The sequence below is a fragment of the Folsomia candida genome, unplaced genomic scaffold (assembly GCF_002217175.1).
Source record: "Folsomia candida strain VU population unplaced genomic scaffold, ASM221717v1 Fcan01_Sc018, whole genome shotgun sequence".
Taxonomy (NCBI): domain Eukaryota; kingdom Metazoa; phylum Arthropoda; class Collembola; order Entomobryomorpha; family Isotomidae; genus Folsomia; species Folsomia candida.
The window spans coordinates 3,219,581-3,240,809 of record NW_019091210.1 but is presented as its reverse complement, the minus strand read 5'-3'; the positions used below and the strand labels follow the sequence as shown (position 1 = coordinate 3,240,809).

General features: G+C 36.1%; 5 protein-coding genes and 1 long non-coding RNA gene across 8 annotated transcripts; 5 read left to right on the top strand and 1 right to left on the bottom strand.

Moving 5' to 3' along the window:
* Positions 1–1,310: 1,310 nt before the first annotated feature.
* On the top strand, positions 1,311–3,816 carry LOC118437982. 3 transcript variants are annotated; one of them, XM_035857603.1, is made up of 5 exons: positions 1,311–1,669; positions 1,730–1,942; positions 2,171–2,326; positions 3,546–3,631; positions 3,696–3,816. In XM_035857603.1, the coding sequence occupies exons 2-5, from the start codon at positions 1,939–1,941 to the stop codon at positions 3,705–3,707; spliced, it is 258 nt and encodes an 85-aa protein (XP_035713496.1). In that variant the 5' UTR covers positions 1,311–1,669; positions 1,730–1,938; the 3' UTR covers positions 3,708–3,816. The 3 variants fall into 3 exon arrangements, 2 of the variants coding, with proteins under 2 accessions (XP_035713496.1, XP_035713495.1); XM_035857602.1 differs by having other exon boundaries at positions 3,546–3,816; XR_004836522.1 differs by lacking the exons at positions 3,546–3,631; positions 3,696–3,816 and adding an exon at positions 2,469–3,070 and having other exon boundaries at positions 1,317–1,669.
* A 1,012-nt stretch (positions 3,817–4,828) lies between these two features.
* On the top strand, positions 4,829–7,748 carry LOC110857250 (protein maternal effect lethal 26). Its single transcript, XM_022105868.2, has 6 exons — positions 4,829–4,976; positions 5,046–5,185; positions 5,561–5,823; positions 6,129–6,284; positions 6,518–6,839; positions 6,928–7,748. Exons 1-6 carry the CDS (start codon positions 4,935–4,937, stop codon positions 7,025–7,027), a joined length of 1,023 nt encoding a protein of 340 aa, XP_021961560.1. The 5' UTR covers positions 4,829–4,934; the 3' UTR covers positions 7,028–7,748.
* Positions 7,749–7,980: 232 nt separating this feature from the next.
* On the top strand, positions 7,981–9,984 carry LOC118438136. The gene is made up of 3 exons (XM_035857936.1): positions 7,981–8,167; positions 8,266–8,802; positions 9,493–9,984. The coding sequence occupies exons 1-3, from the start codon at positions 8,138–8,140 to the stop codon at positions 9,982–9,984; spliced, it is 1,059 nt and encodes a 352-aa protein (XP_035713829.1). The 5' UTR covers positions 7,981–8,137.
* A 1,855-nt stretch (positions 9,985–11,839) lies between these two features.
* LOC110857272 lies at positions 11,840–16,432 on the top strand. The gene is made up of 7 exons (XM_022105895.2): positions 11,840–12,438; positions 12,519–12,639; positions 14,479–14,621; positions 14,900–15,017; positions 15,090–15,387; positions 15,478–15,654; positions 16,008–16,432. Exons 1-7 carry the CDS (start codon positions 11,930–11,932, stop codon positions 16,313–16,315), a joined length of 1,674 nt encoding a protein of 557 aa, XP_021961587.1. The 5' UTR covers positions 11,840–11,929; the 3' UTR covers positions 16,316–16,432.
* Positions 16,433–16,591: 159 nt separating this feature from the next.
* Positions 16,592–18,513, top strand: LOC118438062. Its single transcript, XM_035857770.1, has 2 exons — positions 16,592–18,312; positions 18,396–18,513. Exons 1-2 carry the CDS (start codon positions 17,032–17,034, stop codon positions 18,459–18,461), a joined length of 1,347 nt encoding a protein of 448 aa, XP_035713663.1. The 5' UTR covers positions 16,592–17,031; the 3' UTR covers positions 18,462–18,513.
* On the bottom strand, positions 18,362–19,615 carry LOC110857283. The gene is made up of 3 exons (XR_002548645.2): positions 19,475–19,615; positions 19,125–19,214; positions 18,362–19,047 (listed from the first exon to the last, which is right to left on the bottom strand). It is a non-coding gene; the product is annotated as an uncharacterized LOC110857283 (long non-coding RNA).
* Between the last annotated feature and the right edge of the window lie 1,614 nt (positions 19,616–21,229).

Genomic DNA, 21,229 nt, shown 5'->3' with positions numbered 1-21,229 from the left:
CTACGCTTTTCTACATATGTGACTTGAGCCGAATATGAGAAAGTTTGAAATTTGATTTTTATGTTAAACATCAAAATTAGTAGAAACACATCAGGTCGCATATTTGTAAAATGCGAAAGTTCTTGCTTTTCGTACATATATATTTACTAAATATGTTGGCTTTTCTAAATACTAAATATACATGCTTCAGCGATTTTTCGTAATTCATAACCGCTCTCCTGATATATATATATATGCAATCTCATATTTGCCGCATATCATACGCAAAAGTGCGGGAGTGGCGAATCGAGCAAGCGAGAACGAGCCAACCACAGCTACAGCAATTCACAAAATAAAAAATAATCAATTATCTATTAAAGGTAAGTGTTTTTTAATTCTTGATAAGATTCACAGATGCTTATCGTACGTTTTTTAAAAAATTTCTTCGCAGATGTCCTTTCTGCCTCAAAATTGTGTTGATTGTGTGGGGAAGAATGATTTCTTGTGGGGAGTGAAAGAAGACGGGTCTGAGATTTGTTTCTCCGTAGACGACCCACCCCCAGACTTCTTCCGGATGATCGTCGCCAATATGAAGGGCTGTTTGTCAACCCCATCTGCTATCGAGGGAAGAAAAGAGTTCGCCATGGGTATGCAAAATATATGTATCGCCATCATTAGACTCTAAATAAAGTTTATCTAGAGTTCTTTATTTTACACAACTAAATAAAGTTGCGTAAAATAGAGGACACAAAAATTGGGTAAAATTTGTCCAACCTTGAGTAAAATTTTTCGACCCGTTGCTAAATCTAAATCTTACCCCATTGTTGTTTTCTTTTGGTAATTTTCCCCAATTCATCCGCATGAGTTTCTAGTCATCATGTGTCTTCTGCGGTGCATGTCGCAAGTTATATTTATCAAATTAAGTGTGTAAATGCTGTAAGATTTAACCTATGTTTGCCTAAGGTTTATTAAGTTAACGCAAAAATTTAACGGAGACATAGATAATTGTCGGATGAATGCCTTATACGCATTCAGGTCTCATGACTTCCTTACAAGTCACATTTACTTTTAGTTAATGTTTTCCGGTTTGTCGCCTTGGAATTTTTAAACCGCTCATCACGAAATATTATACATATTTATACTAATTTGTTTTCTGGCTTCTGGTGTCACAAAATTTGATCCTAGACAAGATGTCGCCACAGTTGCCTAAATACATGGGTAGCATGCTGAGTAAAACAGGGGTATTTAACCATTGTATTTAATGCAATGACGGATTTCAAAGGCGTTTGCATAATATAATATGGACTCCTTTAGTATGTTTCTGGCCTGAAGTACGAAACGTAAGTGTTAATGTGGCTAATCGCAAAATATTTAGGAGATATGAGAAATCTTGGATACAGGAAATGTATTAATGATTTTTATGTTTATGCTTTGGCACATTCATTTTGTGTGAACAAAAAAAGTTTGATTATGTAATCACCCATCCGGGCTGGCAACTATGCAAACTAAATTCTTCGTATCCGGCCGAATATCTTTTTACATGCTCAAATGGGATTATCTTGAAAGCTAACTAATCCTTAGTCGTGGTAAACTTTCCTTACGGACTATGCATTCACGATCCATCCATCTCCAGGGGAACGAGTGACTGATGATCTAGGACCGCAACACCAAAATAATCAATTAAATAAAGGTAGTGCACTTTCATTCATGATAAAATTCGAATGTTTATTTTAAATTAATTTTTTGACAGATGTCCTTCCCACAAAATTGCGGAGAATGTGTGGCGGACGGTAATTATTGGGGGGTACGAGTAGACGGGTCTGAGATATCTGATCTGACTCTCCAAGCGCCCCACCCCATGAGTTCCTCAGGAGGGCCATCGCTACCACGGAGGGCTGCTCGTCTCTCACGACCACGACGACCCCACCTCCTCCTAAATGCGGAGGAGAAGGGTTCGCCATGGGTAAGGGGGACGTTGCTAACTTCATAACGCATAATTTTTTTTACACCCACCCATCCCTTTTTAACACGCGTCACATACACACGATTTCATTGGGCCGTGACTACCCGCCCACCTCTTTTTGCGTTATTAAGCAAGCTTATAAAAATACTTATGTATGTACATATGCAAACATATGCATCTTCATCATCATCGTCGTATTACTAATTTTGATTATTATTGCGTATATAGGTGTGTTTGTTGGTATGGGAATCGCCGCCGCCATACTTGTGTGTGGAATTGTGGCAACTGTGGTTATCAGACGCTGGTGGTGTAGACGCGAATTGTGGCGTGACAGACGCCTCGTCAACAAGGAAGTTTTCCGAAAAGTGGTCGTGAGCAGCCCGGGTATGTATTTGTAGAACGCCCGACTAATCTCTACCCGAGAAAACGCTTCTACTTAATGTGTCTCGGTTGAAGTTAATAAGAGCCCTTTCTAATGTGAAATATAACGTATTATTATTCGTTGATGGAAATAATACACTTTCAGAGGTCGTATTGTTAAATGACAAACAAACTACTACTTTATTAAACAATTTTACTGGCTAATTGTCAACCCAAAAATAACTACTTTCACGACTTAAAATTCCACACCTTCACTACTGCGTGTCTGCTTGGTAAGTAAAAAGAACGGCGTGCTCTCCATATACTTAACACACTAAAAAGAATAAAGAATAACCTCCAATCCAATCACACCGCTCCTTTCAAATCTGGGAATTTGAGACACTTTGTCTCCTTAACTTTTTACATAAAAATTCATACATACAGCTTTTAACATATTATTAAGTAGCGTCAGCTACTTATTGTGATCGTTTTGTCCGTCCGTCTGTCCGTCCGTCTGTCCGTCCGTCAGCAGGATATCTCCAGAACGAGTCAAGATAATCAAACGCGGTTTTCGCCATTGTGCTTCTAATTTTTAGTTCTCGACCGAGTTCGAAAGTGGGGTCAATCAGACCACACCCCACCGCGCCAGGGGGTGTGGTCCAAATTAAATTTAACTGTAATTTTCATATGGGGTGTCATTTTAAAGGAAATTTCACCACGAATTCAATGGTGTCAAAATGTTTGACCTCATGACCTTGAGGACAAGGTCAAAGGTCACAAAATACATGATTGTCATATGGGGTGTCATTTTGAAGGAAATTTGACAGCGATTTCAAGGACGTTAATATTTTTGACCTCATGACCTTGAGGACGAGGTCAAAGGTCAAAAAGACATAATTGTCATATGGGATGTCATTTCCAAGGAAATTTGGCGGCGATTTCAAGGACAATAATATTTATGACCTCATGACCTTGAGGACGAGGTCAAGGGTCAAAAATACATAATTGTCAGATACGGTGGAATTTTAAACGACATTTCGATCATTCTGACGCTACTTTTTTATATCGGTTTGTAAGAGTTTATTGAAGGTGCATACATATATGTATATGTGTTAGCTGATTTATGGGCGTCGTATTTTTTTACATCAACTTGCACATCGTTACACTAACCATTTTTTAAAAATTACTACATATTGCAACTTTAACATCTAATTGCGACTGCTACAATAACAAATGTGTGTAGGTCAGGGTCCGATAAAAGTGATGGGGTCTGCCTCCATTATCGGTCCCCCGGGATGCGCCCACGAGGGACCTCATAAGATACCTGACGTCCGTTTATACCGTATTTCATTTTGTAAATGTTTTCGCATTTGCATTTTTCCTTTTCTCATAGGTGGAGATGTAGATGACCTTCTTCTGAGGACTGATATCGAGGAAGCGTTTCGGTTTTGAAGATTTTGTTTTGATTAAATAAATAATCATGTAAATAAATCGATGACAATTTCATATTTATATACATACATATTTGCACATTTTTATTTATTTTCTCCTATTTATGCGTCCACTCCATGCATCAGTCTCCATTCACCCTCCTTCCGATCTCATCAGGGGTTCCCCACTCCCACCCCCTATAGTTAATTATATACGGAAGAGCCAGGTCTAGTTTCACCCTTTTGTAACATTTCGTTTGCAACGAATGTACATATGTTTAACGATATACGCATACATATATTACCATAAAGTGGTGCTATGTACATCTGCATATGTGTACTAATTTAGGTAATGTTTTCCTGTTTGTCGACTTAGAGTTTTTAAGCCGCTCGTCACTACATACATAAACTTGGATTAATTTGTTTTTGTGGCTTCAGGTGTGGGTGTTGAGTAAAGTTTCAAAATTGGTCAATTTGATTTCAGATTTCAGACCGGATGTCGCGTCATAATCCGGCTTGCGCACGTGTGCAAGAAATTTGAACAGCAATGATAAAATGAAAAGTGTTCGTTGTCCTTAGCATTTTTAATAACCAACAATTTTTCTGGTTTGTCCAAAAATATCATCATGACTTTGTCCTGTATTTTTAAATAAGCTGTGCATATAACTTTCCCATCGTTAAATCACGAACGACAGAAATCAAAATTTGTGAAGAAATCACAGAATCACGCCGAAATGACAAATCATGGTTATCATAGTTCAAACCCTGCTTGTCGGTCATTAGTAATGACTCATTACATAATCGTGACTGGTAAGGAAGTCATCAATCAGACCTGAAGAATACGCATGTAAGGAATTCATCCAACAATTATCTATGTCACCGGTAAATATTTACGTTAATTTAATAAATCGTGTGTAAACATAGCCTAATAAATCTTACATAAACATTTAATTTGATAAATGTAACTTTGATCATGTCAGTGTTATCAATTTCTCAGGACAACTCTACTTATCAATTTTTCACCTGGTACATATGAACGTAAATACGTGATAAGCCTTTCAATAACCGAGTCAGATAACTTATGTAACACATAAGTTCGTCATTGCCATTTAGCCCTCATTACCAGCTGGATTAAAACAATTTGTTTCATACTTATCCACAATTTCAAAATATACCAATAGTTTCAAAAAAAGTTGACAAAAATGGCGACTTCTAAACCCATCCTTGCCAACAGCATCGCCACTGTGAGTACATGCAAATCTTGTTAAATATTTAGTTAACCGGTTAAAATTTTCCTCATTTATAATATACAGATGAATACTTGGAAAGAGAATTACATTTGGGTAATTACTGCCGATACCATAATGATGAACGAGAACACGTCATTTCCTACATTAATTATTCGTAGCCCCAAATTTGGGTATGGGACACTTACAAAGTTGGATTATGAATGGTACGAATATACATAAAATTTTATTTGAAATGATTTTAATTTTTAAATTAGAGAACATCAACTTGATACATTTTTAGGAGTGAGATTTTATTCATATTTATTATTCTTTTCCGAGCCTAAACTATGAACTTAATTATGGTTCAAAATGTTGTGAATTTAAAGATAAACTGCAAAATACAGATATTACTTAAGTATCTGTTGATGATTAAGGAATCTTAATAAATTTTGCTGTCAGTCCATTGTCGTTTCAAAAATCAATTTCCATTCAAGTTGTGTTCTTTTTTGAAATATTTTAGAATTTTATTTCATTAAGTAAACACACGATTAATGGAATAATGATCACATTCTACGCTAATTTGTATGTTTGCATAATAGTTCTGCAGAAATTACGAGATCAAATGGACACGTCAAGGTATCTTTCGCATTGGTGGAAAAACCTGTAAAGCCAGTCGTTAAATTGGTCAAGATCACGGTCCTAATCCGTGTCGGAATAAAGTCCTTGTCCTCCATTGAGGGGGCGCCGTACATTCGGGATACTACCAATGGGATGAAATATGATCGTACTTTCGTTTTTGGGCCACATTTCCCCGATAAGGTCGACTCCATCAAAGTGACGATGGACTTTCTGATGGAAACTGGTAATAAATAATGAAGCAGTCCTTGATAATGTGAAATATTTTGTAATTAACCTAAAAACTTTTACAAAATTTTGCAAATATTTGTAAAGAAAATTAGCTTCCACATTCAAGATTTGAAAATTTTTGTAGACTTGCACAAATCAATGGCGTCTTTTTATTTTGTAAACTTTCGTAAAAAATTATGTCACAAAACGTACAGATTTTACGTATTTATCAATGAATTGCTTCATTATTTATGAAGAATTCTTAAATTTTTATTCCCAACTTATTTATAAGGTGCAAAAGTTAATTTGTTAAAATTTCAGAACCTCTGGTCCGGCATTTAAGCGCTTTTGATGAAGCTGACGACGATACCATTTCCACAGAAAGTTTTTCGGATTATTTCATGTCCAAATTTTTATCAGACGTGACAATTGTCTGCGACGAGAAAGAAATCCCTGCCCATAAGTTCATTCTTTGCAGTACGTGGTCATACTAAATTTGTGCACATAATGGGGGTATTCATTACAAGTTCGCATGGCAAAATAATTTTGAAAGCTACATTCTACTGTACCTTTGGAAAATGCCCAAGTTCGCAAATGAATCTTCAAGCCAAATTTTTTGCGAACTCGTAGTGAATATTCTCAGTGTAAACTAATCAAAATCGGAGTAAATCGGAGTAAATTACATAGAAATGCGGTCAATTTTTACTTAGAAAGGAGCCCCGTTTTCCGAAAAATGTTTCAAGGTGAAAATTTAGAATCGAATGAAAACAAGGTCGTCATAGTTGATGAGTACGCCACCGTGATGGACATGATGAACTGGATGTATCAAGGATCCACGGACGACCTTGACCTTCAAGGAGCCATTGACCTGTACAAACTGTCGGATCGGTACGAATTGCACCGCCTGACGAGAACATGCAGCAAGCTAATCTACGCCGGAATTAAGGTCGAGACCGCACTGGAGATTTATTTGTTGGGGAAAGTGTATCAAGATCAACCTTTGGTGGATAAGGCGGTCTGCGTAATTATAAAGTAATTGGCTTCTAAATATATGTTTATCACAGCTTTGGAATTCTTTATTAAAATCCTAAATTGAAATGTATTAATTTATTAATTTCAGAAACAAGGAAGATGTATTTGCAGATGAGAAAACATGTGCCGAATATTATGAAAAATTTCCAGAATTCATGCATTCCTTTTTTACTGAAAAATTTACTTAAAATCGTTCCTACTGAAATTTCTGTGTATATATTGAATTATGTAAGAAAATTGGGGGATCCGAAAATTTATAAATTACTAAATTGTCCTGTTAAGGGTTTCGTTTTTCCCGTCAAAAACGATTTTTTACCACGGCAGGTGGGAAAAAGTGGTAAAAACCGGGAAAAACGGTTTTTACAGTCTAAAATGGGAAAATATGGCTGCCCATGTAGTTAGTTATGGAGAAAGCTAACTTCTTTAATAATCAATAATTTTAATTTTTTTTAATTTTTTTCCCATTTTAATTTCGGAATTGGACTTCATATTCGTCATCTCCACGAATTTATGAAAATTTTGATATGTAATACAGGCACTTTTGAACAATTTTGATTGTTTTTCTACTTTTCCCATATGAACACATGTTAATTTTAGAGATTGTTCGAAATGAGCCGTATTACCAACTTATTTTCTCAGAATTTGATGGAGAACACGAATATGAAGTCAAATTTGGAAAATCTTCAGTTTTAAAGAAGTTGTGTCTGGTTGCCCCAAACCAGAGTTTTTCCCATTTCTTCAATTTTTCCCATTTTCCACCTATTTTTGGTGGGTGGTAAAAATGCCTTTTTCCCACTTTTTCCCGCTGCCCTGGTCAATTTGGTTTTTACCAATCGAAACCCTGGTCCTGTTTACATAGAGCAATTTTTGATCGGTGGCAATTTATTTAATAAACACATATATCACTAATGCTCGTAAATGTTTCTAAAATTAGTGGCAACTCTGCCTAAATATATGGATACAGAGCATCAATGTCTACAATGGTTTCATTCTTAAGAACCGTTCCGACCTTTGTTAGGATCAACGGGACTTTTCCTTTCACTTTCTCTCCTTTGTGCTTGTAATACATATTTATGTACCATATATATGTACTTACGCACATTTACATATGTACATACATAAAATATAAAAAGCACAACGTTTATTCGCTTAATAATATTATTAAATCCGTCCATATTCAACGCAAATTCTCGAAGCATACATAACATATTCAAATATTTGATATACTCGTCCTGCTTTATATCCTCAAATCAAAAGTGTAATTTGCATTCAACCTTTGCAATTAAGTTAAGCACGAAATGGATACATCCCCTTTAAACAACAGATTGGTAAGTTCGAGCATTACGCTAAACAAATAATATGTACATACATACATATTCGCGTTAATTTACATATTTATAAATGGTATGAATTATCCACGTTCCAGATATTAAGCAACGTCCTCAAATTTGTGCCACCAACGACTCTTCAAACTGCACGGTTCGTTTGCAAATTATGGGACTACGAAGCAGCAAAGTGTTTTGCAATAACTATTTTTATAACACCGTCCACTTTCAAACAATCTAAGGCCAGGAATCTCATCCAATTCGTCGAGAAATACCAAGTTGAGTATAATTTACAACTTTCATTTCTCCCAAAAAGTTTGTGGACTTATATTAACAGATCACAATTCTTCGAAGGGTTGTACGACCACCTCTACAATCAAGTCATAAATGTTTCCACTGGTTCGGCATCTTCAATCATGGATTTATTATCCGGGACGTTGCAGCTCGTTCGAGATCTGCGTCTTGAAACGATGGTCCGCAATGAGCAAGAAGGGAAATTATTGTCCAGACTTTTTCATGGGATGCCCGGTTTAAAGACTTTATCGCTGGATCTTCTCGACTGGACGGAGGAAGGGTTGAAACATTTATGTAGAAAAGTACCCTTCTCTCTAGACATTCTTGGACTTCACTTTCATAATGTAAGTAATTTAGAGTTGTAGCAACCTGCTTACGAGTTGAGATTTACATTTTTAATTTGTCATGATGCTCTGTATTTACATTGATGTAAATACATGGCAGAAATTAGGGTTTTATTAAATTTATAACGTGATGTATCAATGCAAAAGTGTCAAAACGTATGAGAACTACTCAGTAACATGACAAATAAACATGATAAATAATTATTGTGGCATTTTAATTTTTATGTAATTAATTCCACAAATCAAAAATTGTCCTAAGTACTTGTCACAAATGTCAAATATTTCGGCATTGACATTTAAAAAAATGGATATGACATGGGACTTGTGACACGATAGTACTACACGGATTTATATTATCATTTTTAGGAGTATGTACTCTTAAAAGTAAACTTCTCCTTTTGAGATGTAAATACAGTCCTAATTCACAATTCTATATATATTAAGTAAACTATGTATACTGGATCCAGCGTAACGTTAAGTCGATAAAGAGTAAAATTTACTCTGGATTTGGTATAATATGCATATTATACCAAATCCAGAGTAAATGTTAAGTTAAGTACATGTACTTAACTTAACATATAATTCAGAGTGTACTTACTTACTTTCTAAAAGGGTAACATCATTTTTAAGAGTATGCATATGTATGAAAAAATCGTGTCATATTTATGTACGTACCATTCTTTACGGTAGAAGGACCTAGACGAAGATGACCTGTATGCCATCAGATCCGTCGAACTTGAGCAAAATTACCACCCTCTTTTGGACAATTGGATTTCAACTCTGTTACCACTATTCAACACGATAAAATTCCTAGATGCAAGAGGTTGGGAGAGAAGTATTGAACCCCTGGTTTGCCCCGATTATGACTATCGTTGCTTGAAATTTGTCACGAAACTAATTGCCAATAATCCCTCAGCTTTCCCAAATCTTGAAGGGTTACGCATTTTCACTGATTCCATGTACGAAAATTTGCACCCAATTAAGACATTTTGTAATTTGAAACACTTATATCTTCGCACAAAGCAGTATTTGGAAGACTACGAGACAAATTTCCAGGTGTTGGATGAAATTTTACGTTTACTTGTTAGAAATGCTCATTGTTTAGAGACGTTAGATTATACCTGCTGCATTATCGGGTTGTTTCTGGCTATGATATTACTCTTCCATACTTGCCAAAATTAAAATATCTTGGCTTGACTGTTTATTCACGAAAGCAATACGAGTTTCGACGCGACGCCTGGAGACCGGATCAACCAGACGTGCTAAACATACGGAAACTTGTACTGGTAAGAATATACAGGATATGGATAACTCAAATCTGAACAGTATTGAGGGTATTCATTATTTCTTCGTATCCATAGTAGGGTTAGAGAATTCATATGGACAAGACGACATATAGTTAGACGCCAAATTGTGGCTAGTAAAAAGGTACGGACAAAAAAAATCTAGACTATTTATAATAAATACGGAAAATACAAATCTCATATTATTTCTTTTCCACATTTTATCTGTATTATCCATGTTTATGTTGTGCACATCTAGTTCACATTTTTTGTTCCTGCTTTGGATAGTTTACGAAGAAAACCCAAGGGGTTAAGCGTCTTAAATTTGTTCGTAACGTGATTCTTAAAGACAAAATCTTGCAACGCTTATGACTGTCGTAACCTATTTAATAACGATACGATGAATACTAAAGATGTGAAGTAATTATGAATACCTTAATTAACCCCCTGTATTGAAAATAACTGTATTTTATTTCCTTGTAGGGTGGTCATGCAAATTTTTCGACAACTCTTCCAGCCTTGGAACATCTGCTTTTAATTATGCTAGGAGAAAATGACTTTGACGTTTGGGAGTATCTATTTCCCTTCGATCTTATCGCGGAGGGAGAAACAATCCCACAAATTAAGTCGCTACTTGTCTCATTGATTAGCCAGTGTGACGCTGAATTCATTTGTAAGCTTTTCAAATTGTTTCCGAACGTGACAAGGTTTAGGCATCTTGTAACTAGAAATATTGAGGGCATGGAATACCTTCATGTGTGCGAGCATGACACTAACATTGCAAAATTTCAAAGTGTTAAGTTACTAAAAATTGGGTATCAAGCACATTATAATGAATGCAGTTGTTTTATTGAGTTAAGAAAGAATATGAATTTAAGAAGAAAAGATTTTTGCTTTTGGGGTGATGCGAATGAGAGGGAGGTTCCCATCATGTATGATGATTGGTTTGTGTAATTGATTATATTCTCGTAAAATTTTTCGGGCATAATTCCCCATTGAGTTGCAAGTTTCGTAAGTATTTATCAGTGATAATGTGAAAATTAGAGTTTCGTCTTAGGGGAAATAAATACTTCATTCAGTATTTAGTACATATGACAATTTCATTAATAGCGTTATAATTTAGCAAATAATGTGATAATTTAATAATCGTAGGCAGAATTATAATTTGTAAATAACCGATCCAGATATTGCTTATCGTATAGTTATAACTCTACGATATATGGGTTTGATTTTAATTTTGTTAACATGAATAATTATTTATGTGTTTACATCTTACCGATTCATGGGAACTCTTAGAGATCAGATATTAGAGAGATATACAACATATATTTATATATATGTATATAACATCTATTTAAATATATGTGATTATTAGGTTCAGATTTACTAATATGATTAATGGACAGAGTTAAGACGTAAAACATAAATTATTATTCATATTAACAAAATTAAAATCAAAACCATGTATCGTAGAGTTAGAAACATTTATGCACATATTTATATTGGAAGACAATTGTTGTACAAATCTGTCAAGCCAAAGCATGCATTTAATTGATATAATGTCATTTTAATAAGTAAATCGAATCCACTCTACTCTTATTAATTAGGGTACACAACACGCATCACATTTTGCTGATAAGCAGGAGTAAGTGCATTGTTCATCTGTAAAATAGTGGATGAATCACGACCTACTAAAGCTACCTTGTCACACCTGCCACGATAACAAATTATTCAGCATATATACAAAATAATAATGTTTAAAAGTGACATATGCTGTATGACAGATGAGCAATCATTCAAAAATATTCATCATTACCACAAACAAGTGAAATATTACTTAAAAAATGGCAAATTTAATCAAAATTCGTACCACATTGTTCCTGGCTTCACTGATTCTTACCTCATTTACCTCCGCCCAAAATGGTATCCCACCCGAAACCCGGATACAAATCGACTCCCTTATCGATGCAGTAATGCAGACCCAAAACGTTTCGGCGCTCGGATTGTCGATCGTTTTTGGAGAATCTGTCTACAACAAGGGATACGGATTACGCGATCGAGAAAATGGCTTACCCGCCGGTAACAACACACTCTTCGCGATCGGATCAATTTCCAAGAGCTTCACGGCCATCGTGATCATTAAATATTTGTCCGAACGATACCCAACGTTAGGAGGGTCCGTGTTAGACGTACCGATTCGAATTCTTGCTCCCAGCTATAATTTCACCCTAGGAGACAGATACCGCTCGGAAAAGGTGACGTTTAAAGACCTCTTGGCCCACCGGGTTTGCACGCTGCCGGAATATACTGGAATGTGGGTCAGTGCTTACGAGGGGGAGGACGATTTTTACTAGTACGTACATATTAGTGATTTCAAAATTCTACGGTATATACAATTTTAAAATAACTTTCGTCCTACTATTTTATGCGCAGCCGACAAAGATATTCCCTCGAACAATGCGGACTTCGGGATGGGTTTCTCTACAACAATGGACTTATCGGAATAGCTGGACATATAATTGGTCACATGGCTAATTCTACGTTTGATGAGATGGTAAGATCTGCAAAAATTTAGCACTTCATACACACATACACACATACAATTATTTTGCATTTAAGTTTATTCGTGCCTAAATTTGCTTGGCATGAATTAGTAATATGGTCATAAAGTGTGTTACAAGTGCCTGCTACATAAGATAAGATTGGTACAGTGTCGGACAGATGTCTACGTCCACATAGTCGCGTCAATTTCATTTTCAAATTGTCACTGAATTACTGAACCAATTTTCATCATTGATATATCAAATTCTCACAAATTTAACGTAATTTCATAAAACATATGAGTTATTTCTGAAAATTCTGGGAAAACTGAGAATCATAGTGCAGAGCGAGAGAGGATGAAATTTGAGCGGACAAAAGTCTACGTCCACTTCACTTTAATTGTCAACAACAAAAATCTCTCCAATTTATAAAATCAGGTAACTTAATAAATCTATCAATAACATATGCCGCATTAATTTTTAAATAATTTTCTTCCAGAAAAATATGATGGCGTCGACACGCAAGGAAATTCCTATCGCTATTCGAGATCTTGTCATTCAGGACTGGAAGGGTGGACAAAAAGGGGGCTGTCGCAGAGACAAATATGGACCAAGTATAAATTAGCAAGGACAACCATCCAGACAATCATTAAGAACTTTAAAGCTAATGGTTCAGTCCAAAACAAGGTCAGAAGTGGTCGAAAACCCATTTTGGCTCACCGAGAAGTACGCCACGTGCTCAACAAAGTCAACGTTACACCCTCACTTAGTGCTCCAAAGCTATCTACCGAGATCAAGGAGATGTTCGGCAAACAGGTTAGTCCTATGACCATCCAAAGAACACTGAATAAGGGAAATTTGAAATCCCACAGAGCAGTCCGGAAACCTCTTATTGTACCGAGGAATGCAACCAAACGAGTGAAGTTTGCCAGAGACCACATTTCCAAGCCACAAACATTCTGGGACATATTTTATGGACTGACGAGTCAAAGTTCAATGTCTTTGGGTCAGATGGGCGTCGTAGAGTGTGGAGATATCCAAAAGAAGCTTTGAATCCAAAAAATCTCAACCCCACAGTTAAGCACGGCGGCGGGTCGGTAATGATGTGGGGATGCATGGCTTCAAGTGGGGCAGGAAAAATGGAATTTATTAACGGAATTATGGACCAATACAAGTACCAGGGAATACTTGACCGTAATATCCAGGAATCTGTTCGAAAACTTGGACTTGGACGACGATTTGCCTTCCAACAAGACAACGATCCGAAACACTCTGCCAAGTCCACCATGGAATACTTCAAGAAAAAAAAATTCCGAAGCTAGAATGGCCTCCCCAATCTCCAGACTTGAATCCCATTGAGCATCTGTGCGACCACATTGAAAGAGAAATAAGAAAACAATCTTTTTCAGGAATTCCGGGCCTTAAATCCAGAATTCGTGAAGTTTGGGAAACCATTTCTGAAGATGTGACCAAGAATTTGGTAAACTCAAAGACTCGACGCCTTGAAGCCGTCCTTAAAGCGAACGGAGGCCCAACCAAATATTAAAAATTAATTGTTATAACATTCCTTATAAATTACAGTTTTTTTTGTATGTTTTCTCTGACTGGACGTTGACTTTTGTCCATCCAATTGTTTTCATTTTGAATTAAAATACATCTCTGGCCTAAAATAAATTTTTTAGCGGAAAACTAATAATGTGCTATGAAATTACGTTAAATTTGTGAGAATTTGATATATCAATGATGAAAATTGGTTCAGTAGTTCAGTGACAATTTGAAAATGAAATTGACGCGACTATGTGGACGTAGAAATCTGTCCGACACTGTACATTACTTATTTTTTATGTATGTAGTTACGCAACCTCCTCTCCTCAATTAGAATGAGTGACACAACACTGATAAAGGAGACGGACGATCATAACAATATGATGCAGCGAGCCATCCCATACTTGTGGAAGGATGATCAACACATTCGCTATAATTCAGAGATCTTAAAGTATGTAAAGTGACAAATATTTATATTAAGTATGACGTGCATCAAGTACGCAACATCGTTATTAGTAGCATGATAAAATCTGTGCGTTTCGTAGTTCAAAACTAAACAAATTAAAATGATCTACACAATTTCAATTTGCACATTTCCGTAAATTAATTTTTTGATAAAAATTTGCTATTTTATGAAAATTTTTCCCCCGAGTCAGTTACACGAATGAAAATGCTAATAAATTGATGATATGAGTAGAAAAGTATCGTTAATATGAATGAAAATCAAAGGAGCGTCGTAGTTGCCAATGCAGCCGGCGGTATTCTTAGCAATGCGAACGATATGGCTAAATATATGGACTTCTTCCTTAACCGGGGAAAAGTCGGGGATACGCAAATAGTTCCGGAAGTAAGTATGTAATTTTCATCCCAGTTGAATAAAAAACTGCTTAATATAGTTAATTTATATTTAAATTCCCAGGAAGTCATGGCCTGGCTGAGCGTCCCGTCCAACCCTTTACTTTCCGGGTTCCTCAAAACATCCGAGGATCCCGAACTTGTCCCAGATATCTGGATGGGGTACGGTCTTTGCCTTGGCGTAGCGATGTATGACGGATGGTTGAAAGTTTTTCATGATGGTTATCTCCCTCCGTTCGAATCCTTGATGAGCACTTATCCCGAATTGGGATTGGGCATTTTTACCACAGCGAGTGGCCCTGGTCCTCTCTTCGTCATGCCACAATGGGCCCTGCATAATGAAATCTTCCAATTATTGCGAAGTATTCAGATTAAAATTTATGAAGTGCAGATACATAATTAATTTAGAAATGTTTCTTAATTACCTAATTTGCTGTCCCCTATGAATTTAGACAATGTTACTAAAAAGCGGGACTTGTCACTAAAAAAGAAAGCTGCAATTACTCCGCCAAGATTTGATGCTCAAAAAACTATCAACCATCAATCCCAATTTATCTACGAAGAAGAAAAAATTGCTCCTAAAATTTCTGAGGAAGAAGCCGTTGGAGCTTTTGGAAATGGATTTAACGGTAACTACATACATAAAATAGATTTCTAAAATTCAGCGTTTTAAAATAATAGTTAGTTATATTTAGAATAGGAATTTGGTACGGAATTGCGTAACATTCATATGCATTTAAGAAATATGTAGCTACGTTGGCCATACTGACGAAATTCACGCCAGGGTCAGTAACTTCGTAAAATTCGTAAATTTACAAACGTTTACAAAAATATTTCTCAGGAACAAATTTTCGTAAATAGCTCATTGTCAGATCAAGGGCTTCTCTCGATTTTGCAAAACCTACGGATTTTACAAAGTTACCAATAACTGCGTAAATTTCCTCAAAAATTATTTACCAAATTTTCGGTTTAATATTTCCAGGCGGGTTTACCATCTCCTTTAAAAACAATTCTATTGGGGTTCCCCAGCTTTATTGGGAGTATGGAAAATGGGCCCTGGCCTGGTTGGAACAGACGACTCCATCTATTTTCTCCGTCACTGAATACGATTCTGATTTCTGGATGATGTCTTGGCCCGCTGATGGTGGAGTAATTACATTAACGCTAGAATTCGATGACTTGGACACGATCCGGCTTGTGGATCAAGGTGCCGAGACCACCCTTCCGTTTAAGAGAGGACTTGTCGTAGATGATCTGCCCCACGTTCCATGGGCTCCTGACAGTTGTTAAGAAAATCGTTTTGTGGATGATGTCAAAATTATAAGTAATTACATATTTAAATGATGTAAAAAAATATAAGCCATGCATACATATGTAGCTACATATTCGGCAATGTTTTATAAATGACGTCACTAGGAACGACCAATTTGGTTTAATGTCCATAGTCCATGCCGGAGTCATTTGTTTACAATGTTGGGCGTTTCTTGTAATGTACATAGCCTCCATAATTCTTTGTCCAAGTTGCAATTGGTTTGCTTAATAACCTAATTAGCCCGGAAACGAAATTAATTAGCAACGAGAGCACTCAAAACGCTTACTTATCGGGACTAATTTCAGTAATTTCCTTAACCTTTTTCTAACTTCACAAACTTAGATTTCTTTCCATTGTAATTTGTAATGTTAAGACGATTATAAAAAACAGTAAATTTTAGGCTATTTAAACCCGTTTATTGCTTACTCCACAGTAAATTCCGCAATAATTGAACCATATTAATGGCTCAAGTTGCAAAGGAGTGAAGGATAAAAGCAACTTAAGAAAAAGTATGCTGAATGTACATATTTACATGAATTGCAGTATCTGACTAGCCAGTCCATCCCAGTGTAAACTAATTACGGGAAATTGTGTGACGAGTCGTGAAATAGCATTTTTCTCAATTTATTTCTTTAGTTGCTATAATCTCATCGCACCGAACACTTTGTTCACGATACATAATTTCCAATAAATTATGGAACCCGCTACCAAACCTTTCTCTCGCTCATCTCTCGAGACCAATTTAATATCTATAATCTCTCTCGGAAGCAGAATATCTCAATTTATCGGATACTTTCCCATGTCCATCTCTAAAACTAATGATGGCACGAAATTTACATTTTCCTGGGCCACCCTCCCCATATTTTCCAGCCTGGCAGTTCTCGCCTTTCAAATTTTCCTTATCGCCCACTACTTCTCATTTGGAGGGAAGATAACCACCATGTACAACCTGACTCGGTCCACGGAACAACTCGCCTTCAACGTGACCGGCGTTCTAATCTGTTTTCAGGTCATGTTTAAAATATCCGTCCATCTTCTCAACGCGAAACGAATGTTGTCTTACTGGGATTCGTTGGTAACGGATTTTAACCAAATTTCTAGCAGTGATATTTCCGGGAACTTTGTCATCAGTCTCGAACCTTGGGCGAAACATGGCCAAATTTTTAGATCTCTGCGCGCCTCAGTGAGACACACCGTACTTGGAAGTCTTGCCCTCATCTTTACCTTAATTGCCCACATTTTCACCATGTTTTGCATATTACATACATTTTTTAAAGATAAGCTACCAGGTGGATTTACCTTTCAGGAACGTGCTACCGGGATGTTAGCCGTGGTTGCGTGGAATATTATGGGGTCGCTTAACGTATTTCAGTCGATCTGGATTACGTTTCCGATTCAAGTTATGAACGCCTGTTTAGAAATGATTGTGACAGAGCTTTCAGAGTTTAATGAGTCAGAAAAATTAAGGAAAGGAGGAGGAGATTTGTTTCTTACTAGAATATCGCCTCTTTTAAAGGAGAAAAACAATTCAATTGTTAAAGTGACTAAATTTCTGGACGAGGAAAAGCTGCACCTCTGTATTTTGAATTATCACCGGGTAGTTCAAATATTGAGAAAACACGAATCTGTTGTCGGGAACGGGATAGCATTTGAAGTTGGGTACAATTCCTTGTTAATTTTGGCATATTTGTTTATTGGGATCATTTGGGCGGCGTCAGGCCAATTTGTCACCGGACTTTCGAGACTTATTCCAATTATACTTTGCGCCAAAATTATGTATCACTTGGGAACTGAAGCGGGAAAATTGGACAGTAATCGGAAGGCCGTGCTGAGAGTGATGTGCCGAATGCGGAAAAGTTGGATGAGTGGAGACACGAAAGATGCCGTTTTTGGAATGATACATGAGTTATCTGGAGATAAGTTGAAGTTTCAGGCGGGTGAATATTTCGCGCTGAATAGGCGGCTGTTAACATCGGTTAGTAAGAGAGAAAGTGATTCATTTTATTTAATAAAGCGGAAGCTAATCAGTGATTGAATTGAAATATTTATTCATTACAGATTTTCTCTGCGGTTCTTACATTTCTCGTGGTTCTTGTACAGTTTCGAGATGGGGAACGCAAATAGATATTTAGAAAGTGGGTAGTTCACCTGGAAATGAAATCAAGGATTCTTGGTTTCGATAAAAAATTGTTTCTTTAAAAACATGTCATTGTAGATATTTCATAATTTCATTAATTTGTAAAACTAATCATATTAGCAATAATTAATTTGTTACGACTTATAGTTTGACAGCATCTAAATCAACATATTACAAGAAAAAATATTTCATTGGTTTAAAATCACTAAAGTTTTTTTTAATTTAGGGATATCTATGCAATTACAAAATCATAATTTTTTGAAAATAAATTACTTTAATTTCCTATAAAAGCAGTACAAATAAACGTCTAACAAATTAATGTGTCCGATTATCGAACTTAATTCTTGCAAATTTTTTGGGAAAACAAAATTGATCAAGTCTTCATTACTGTACATTACCAACCGGATTATCAATTAAATCTTCCCCCACGACGCGGCACACATCTCGGAACCGTTGGGAAACACGGTGCTCGATAACAATTCACTTGCAGCAAGACGCAAAAAGTCCCCCGCCCACAGCGAATATTGGCACATGTGAGTCGAGGAGGTCCTCCTGGACCAGGTGATCCACCTTCTGAGTTCAAATGTTAATCAGTACATTTTTTGATGAATAAATGTTAAGTTTAATTAAAAATAATATGACGCATTTACCACGAATTCGTTGGCAAGTTGCACGTCCGTTGCTAAATTGACACCGGAACCCTTGCGCACATTGGATAAGGGCACACTCGTCTGGGCCAACTTCAAATTTAAAGAATTAAATTTAGCTGACTTTTTAAATTAAGAATTTGAAACTTCAAAGTAATTTTTCTTGCATTTACAATTCACGTCCAACTTTTTTAAATATAAGTTGCTACAAATTTGTCTACGTATATACATGACATAAACCAAATAAAGCCGATCCTTTATTTTTTATTAACTAGTAAATTGTACAAAGCTTTAAATTTATTATTCGTAAAGTACTTGTAATCTTAGGCCAAAATCTAATCCGAATTTCTCACCTGTTCCATTCGCTTGATGACTTCCGATTGCAAGAATTGCAAACGTTACGAAAAATAATGATGACAACATTGCGAGGAAGGCTTGGCAATTGAAAATGAAACCGTTTTATGATGTCAAACTGTGAATGTTTATCAAGTGCAACGTGCTGCTTGTATTTATGCAGTTTACATTTTATTCAAGAGTTTATAGGGTACGAACAGTAACGGAATTGAACAAAGAATGTTTTTGTACGAAAGAAGAAGAATAAGTTCACCTTGCAGGGTTTAATTCTTTTCAAAAGTCAGATTAATTGAAGAACGAGCTATGGAAATCTCTTAATTCGCCATGGATGCGGTTGGTTCTTTACAATAAACCAATGCACACTAAACAATTCAGCACGCAAAACATTTCAATGCTAAATAAATATCTTTTCAACATAAAGTTCATTCAGACCTCGTATATTACTGTTAGATTTTAAATGTAAAAGTTCACCCTATATTTTACATCAGTGGCCACATTCTTTAGAGTGTTGGCAAAGAAAGGTACATTGGTGCTTTAACAGCGTATTGTTGTTGCAGACTAAGAACTGTTTGTGACACAATCTGATAAATGAGTACAAAATATGTACACCTTGTACATATGTACGTTTGTACATTTGCATGTATGTACATACAGTGTTCTATTCAACAACTGGTATCATTGCGGAATTGTTTTTTATGCATTTCTTAATCAATAAAATAAGGAAGGAAGGCAGAAGATTGAACTTGACAAACTTGAGGTCATGTGCATTATTTATGTGTACATAAGAACCCTTTACAACTGCGTAATTTGTTAATTTCAGGTACATATGTCATTTCGTATGTACTGTCCAGTGACCGCCGAAGTTGGGAGACATTAACGTTGTAGGGAAAGGGTGGGAGAAGTTTATATACTTACAATGGAGGCGCAAACCATGTTCAGCCCAGATAATTTTTTGACCTTATTAGTTTGAAAGAGCAAGTCTTTACAAACAACATTTGGTTCGGCACTTGGGCAGATGCGCAAATTTCAGCACTCGATAGGCGCCGCAAGTTCGCAAAAACGCACGATTTTTCGGGCAATTCCCAGCGCGAGCTCAACTTCGTGCGTTTTTGCTAACTTGCGGCGCCCATAACGTGCCGAAATTTGCGCATCTGCCCAAGTGCCGAACAAAATGTTGTTTGTAAAGACTTGCTCTTTCAAACTAATAAGGTCAAAAAATTATCTGGGCTGAACATGGTTTGCGCCTCCATTGTTAGAATGAGCAGATGATGGGGACATCAAATAACCGTGGGGACATTGTTCCTCTGTCCCCACGCTTCTGTGGCCAAGTATATACTGTAAATAAGCATTTGCAGCTTGAAAATCCACCCAAGTAACAATATATCTCGCAGTATGTAATAATAACTGGCGGAATAAAAATATGAAGAAAAAAATAATTAGCTAAATTATTACATTTTATGGCTTGATGTTTGGCAAAATCTTGGATTTGATGAAAATCATAATAACTCGTAACCGTTTGAAAATCATTTTAAGCTTCAACATGAAAGGATGGAAAAATGTCCAGAGCTTTTTAATTAATTAGTGAAATCAATTAATTTGCTAATTAATTACCAATTTTCAGCTAATTAACAATTATAAATTAGTTTTAATTACCTTACTAGAGTAATTAAACTGAGTCAATTATAATTAATTAGTTTCGTGATATTTTAACCAATTAATTAATTAACTAATTAATTACTTAATTTTTGAGATTT

Excerpts from the sequence above, each read along its gene's own strand:
- LOC110857250 (XM_022105868.2), top strand. The coding sequence starts at position 4,935 with ATGGCGACTTCTAAACCCATCCTTGCCAACAGCATCGCCACT. Across the intron at positions 4,977-5,045 it reads TTGCCAACAGCATCGCCACT|ATGAATACTTGGAAAGAGAA; the intron begins GTGAGTACATGC and ends TATAATATACAG. Across the intron at positions 5,824-6,128 it reads GGACTTTCTGATGGAAACTG|AACCTCTGGTCCGGCATTTA; the intron begins GTAATAAATAAT and ends TTAAAATTTCAG.
- LOC110857272 (XM_022105895.2), top strand. The coding sequence starts at position 11,930 with ATGGCAAATTTAATCAAAATTCGTACCACATTGTTCCTGGCTTCACTG. Across the intron at positions 12,439-12,518 it reads GGGGAGGACGATTTTTACTA|CCGACAAAGATATTCCCTCG; the intron begins GTACGTACATAT and ends TTTTATGCGCAG. Across the intron at positions 12,640-14,478 it reads ATTCTACGTTTGATGAGATG|TTACGCAACCTCCTCTCCTC; the intron begins GTAAGATCTGCA and ends TTATGTATGTAG.
- LOC118438062 (XM_035857770.1), top strand. The coding sequence starts at position 17,032 with ATGGAACCCGCTACCAAACCTTTCTCTCGCTCATCTCTCGAGACCAAT. Across the intron at positions 18,313-18,395 it reads ATAGGCGGCTGTTAACATCG|ATTTTCTCTGCGGTTCTTAC; the intron begins GTTAGTAAGAGA and ends TATTCATTACAG.
- LOC118438136 (XM_035857936.1), top strand. The coding sequence starts at position 8,138 with ATGGATACATCCCCTTTAAACAACAGATTG. Across the intron at positions 8,168-8,265 it reads CCCCTTTAAACAACAGATTG|ATATTAAGCAACGTCCTCAA; the intron begins GTAAGTTCGAGC and ends TCCACGTTCCAG. Across the intron at positions 8,803-9,492 it reads TTGGACTTCACTTTCATAAT|AAGGACCTAGACGAAGATGA; the intron begins GTAAGTAATTTA and ends TCTTTACGGTAG.
- LOC118437982 (XM_035857602.1), top strand. Across the intron at positions 2,327-3,545 it reads AGTGGTCGTGAGCAGCCCGG|GTCAGGGTCCGATAAAAGTG; the intron begins GTATGTATTTGT and ends AAATGTGTGTAG.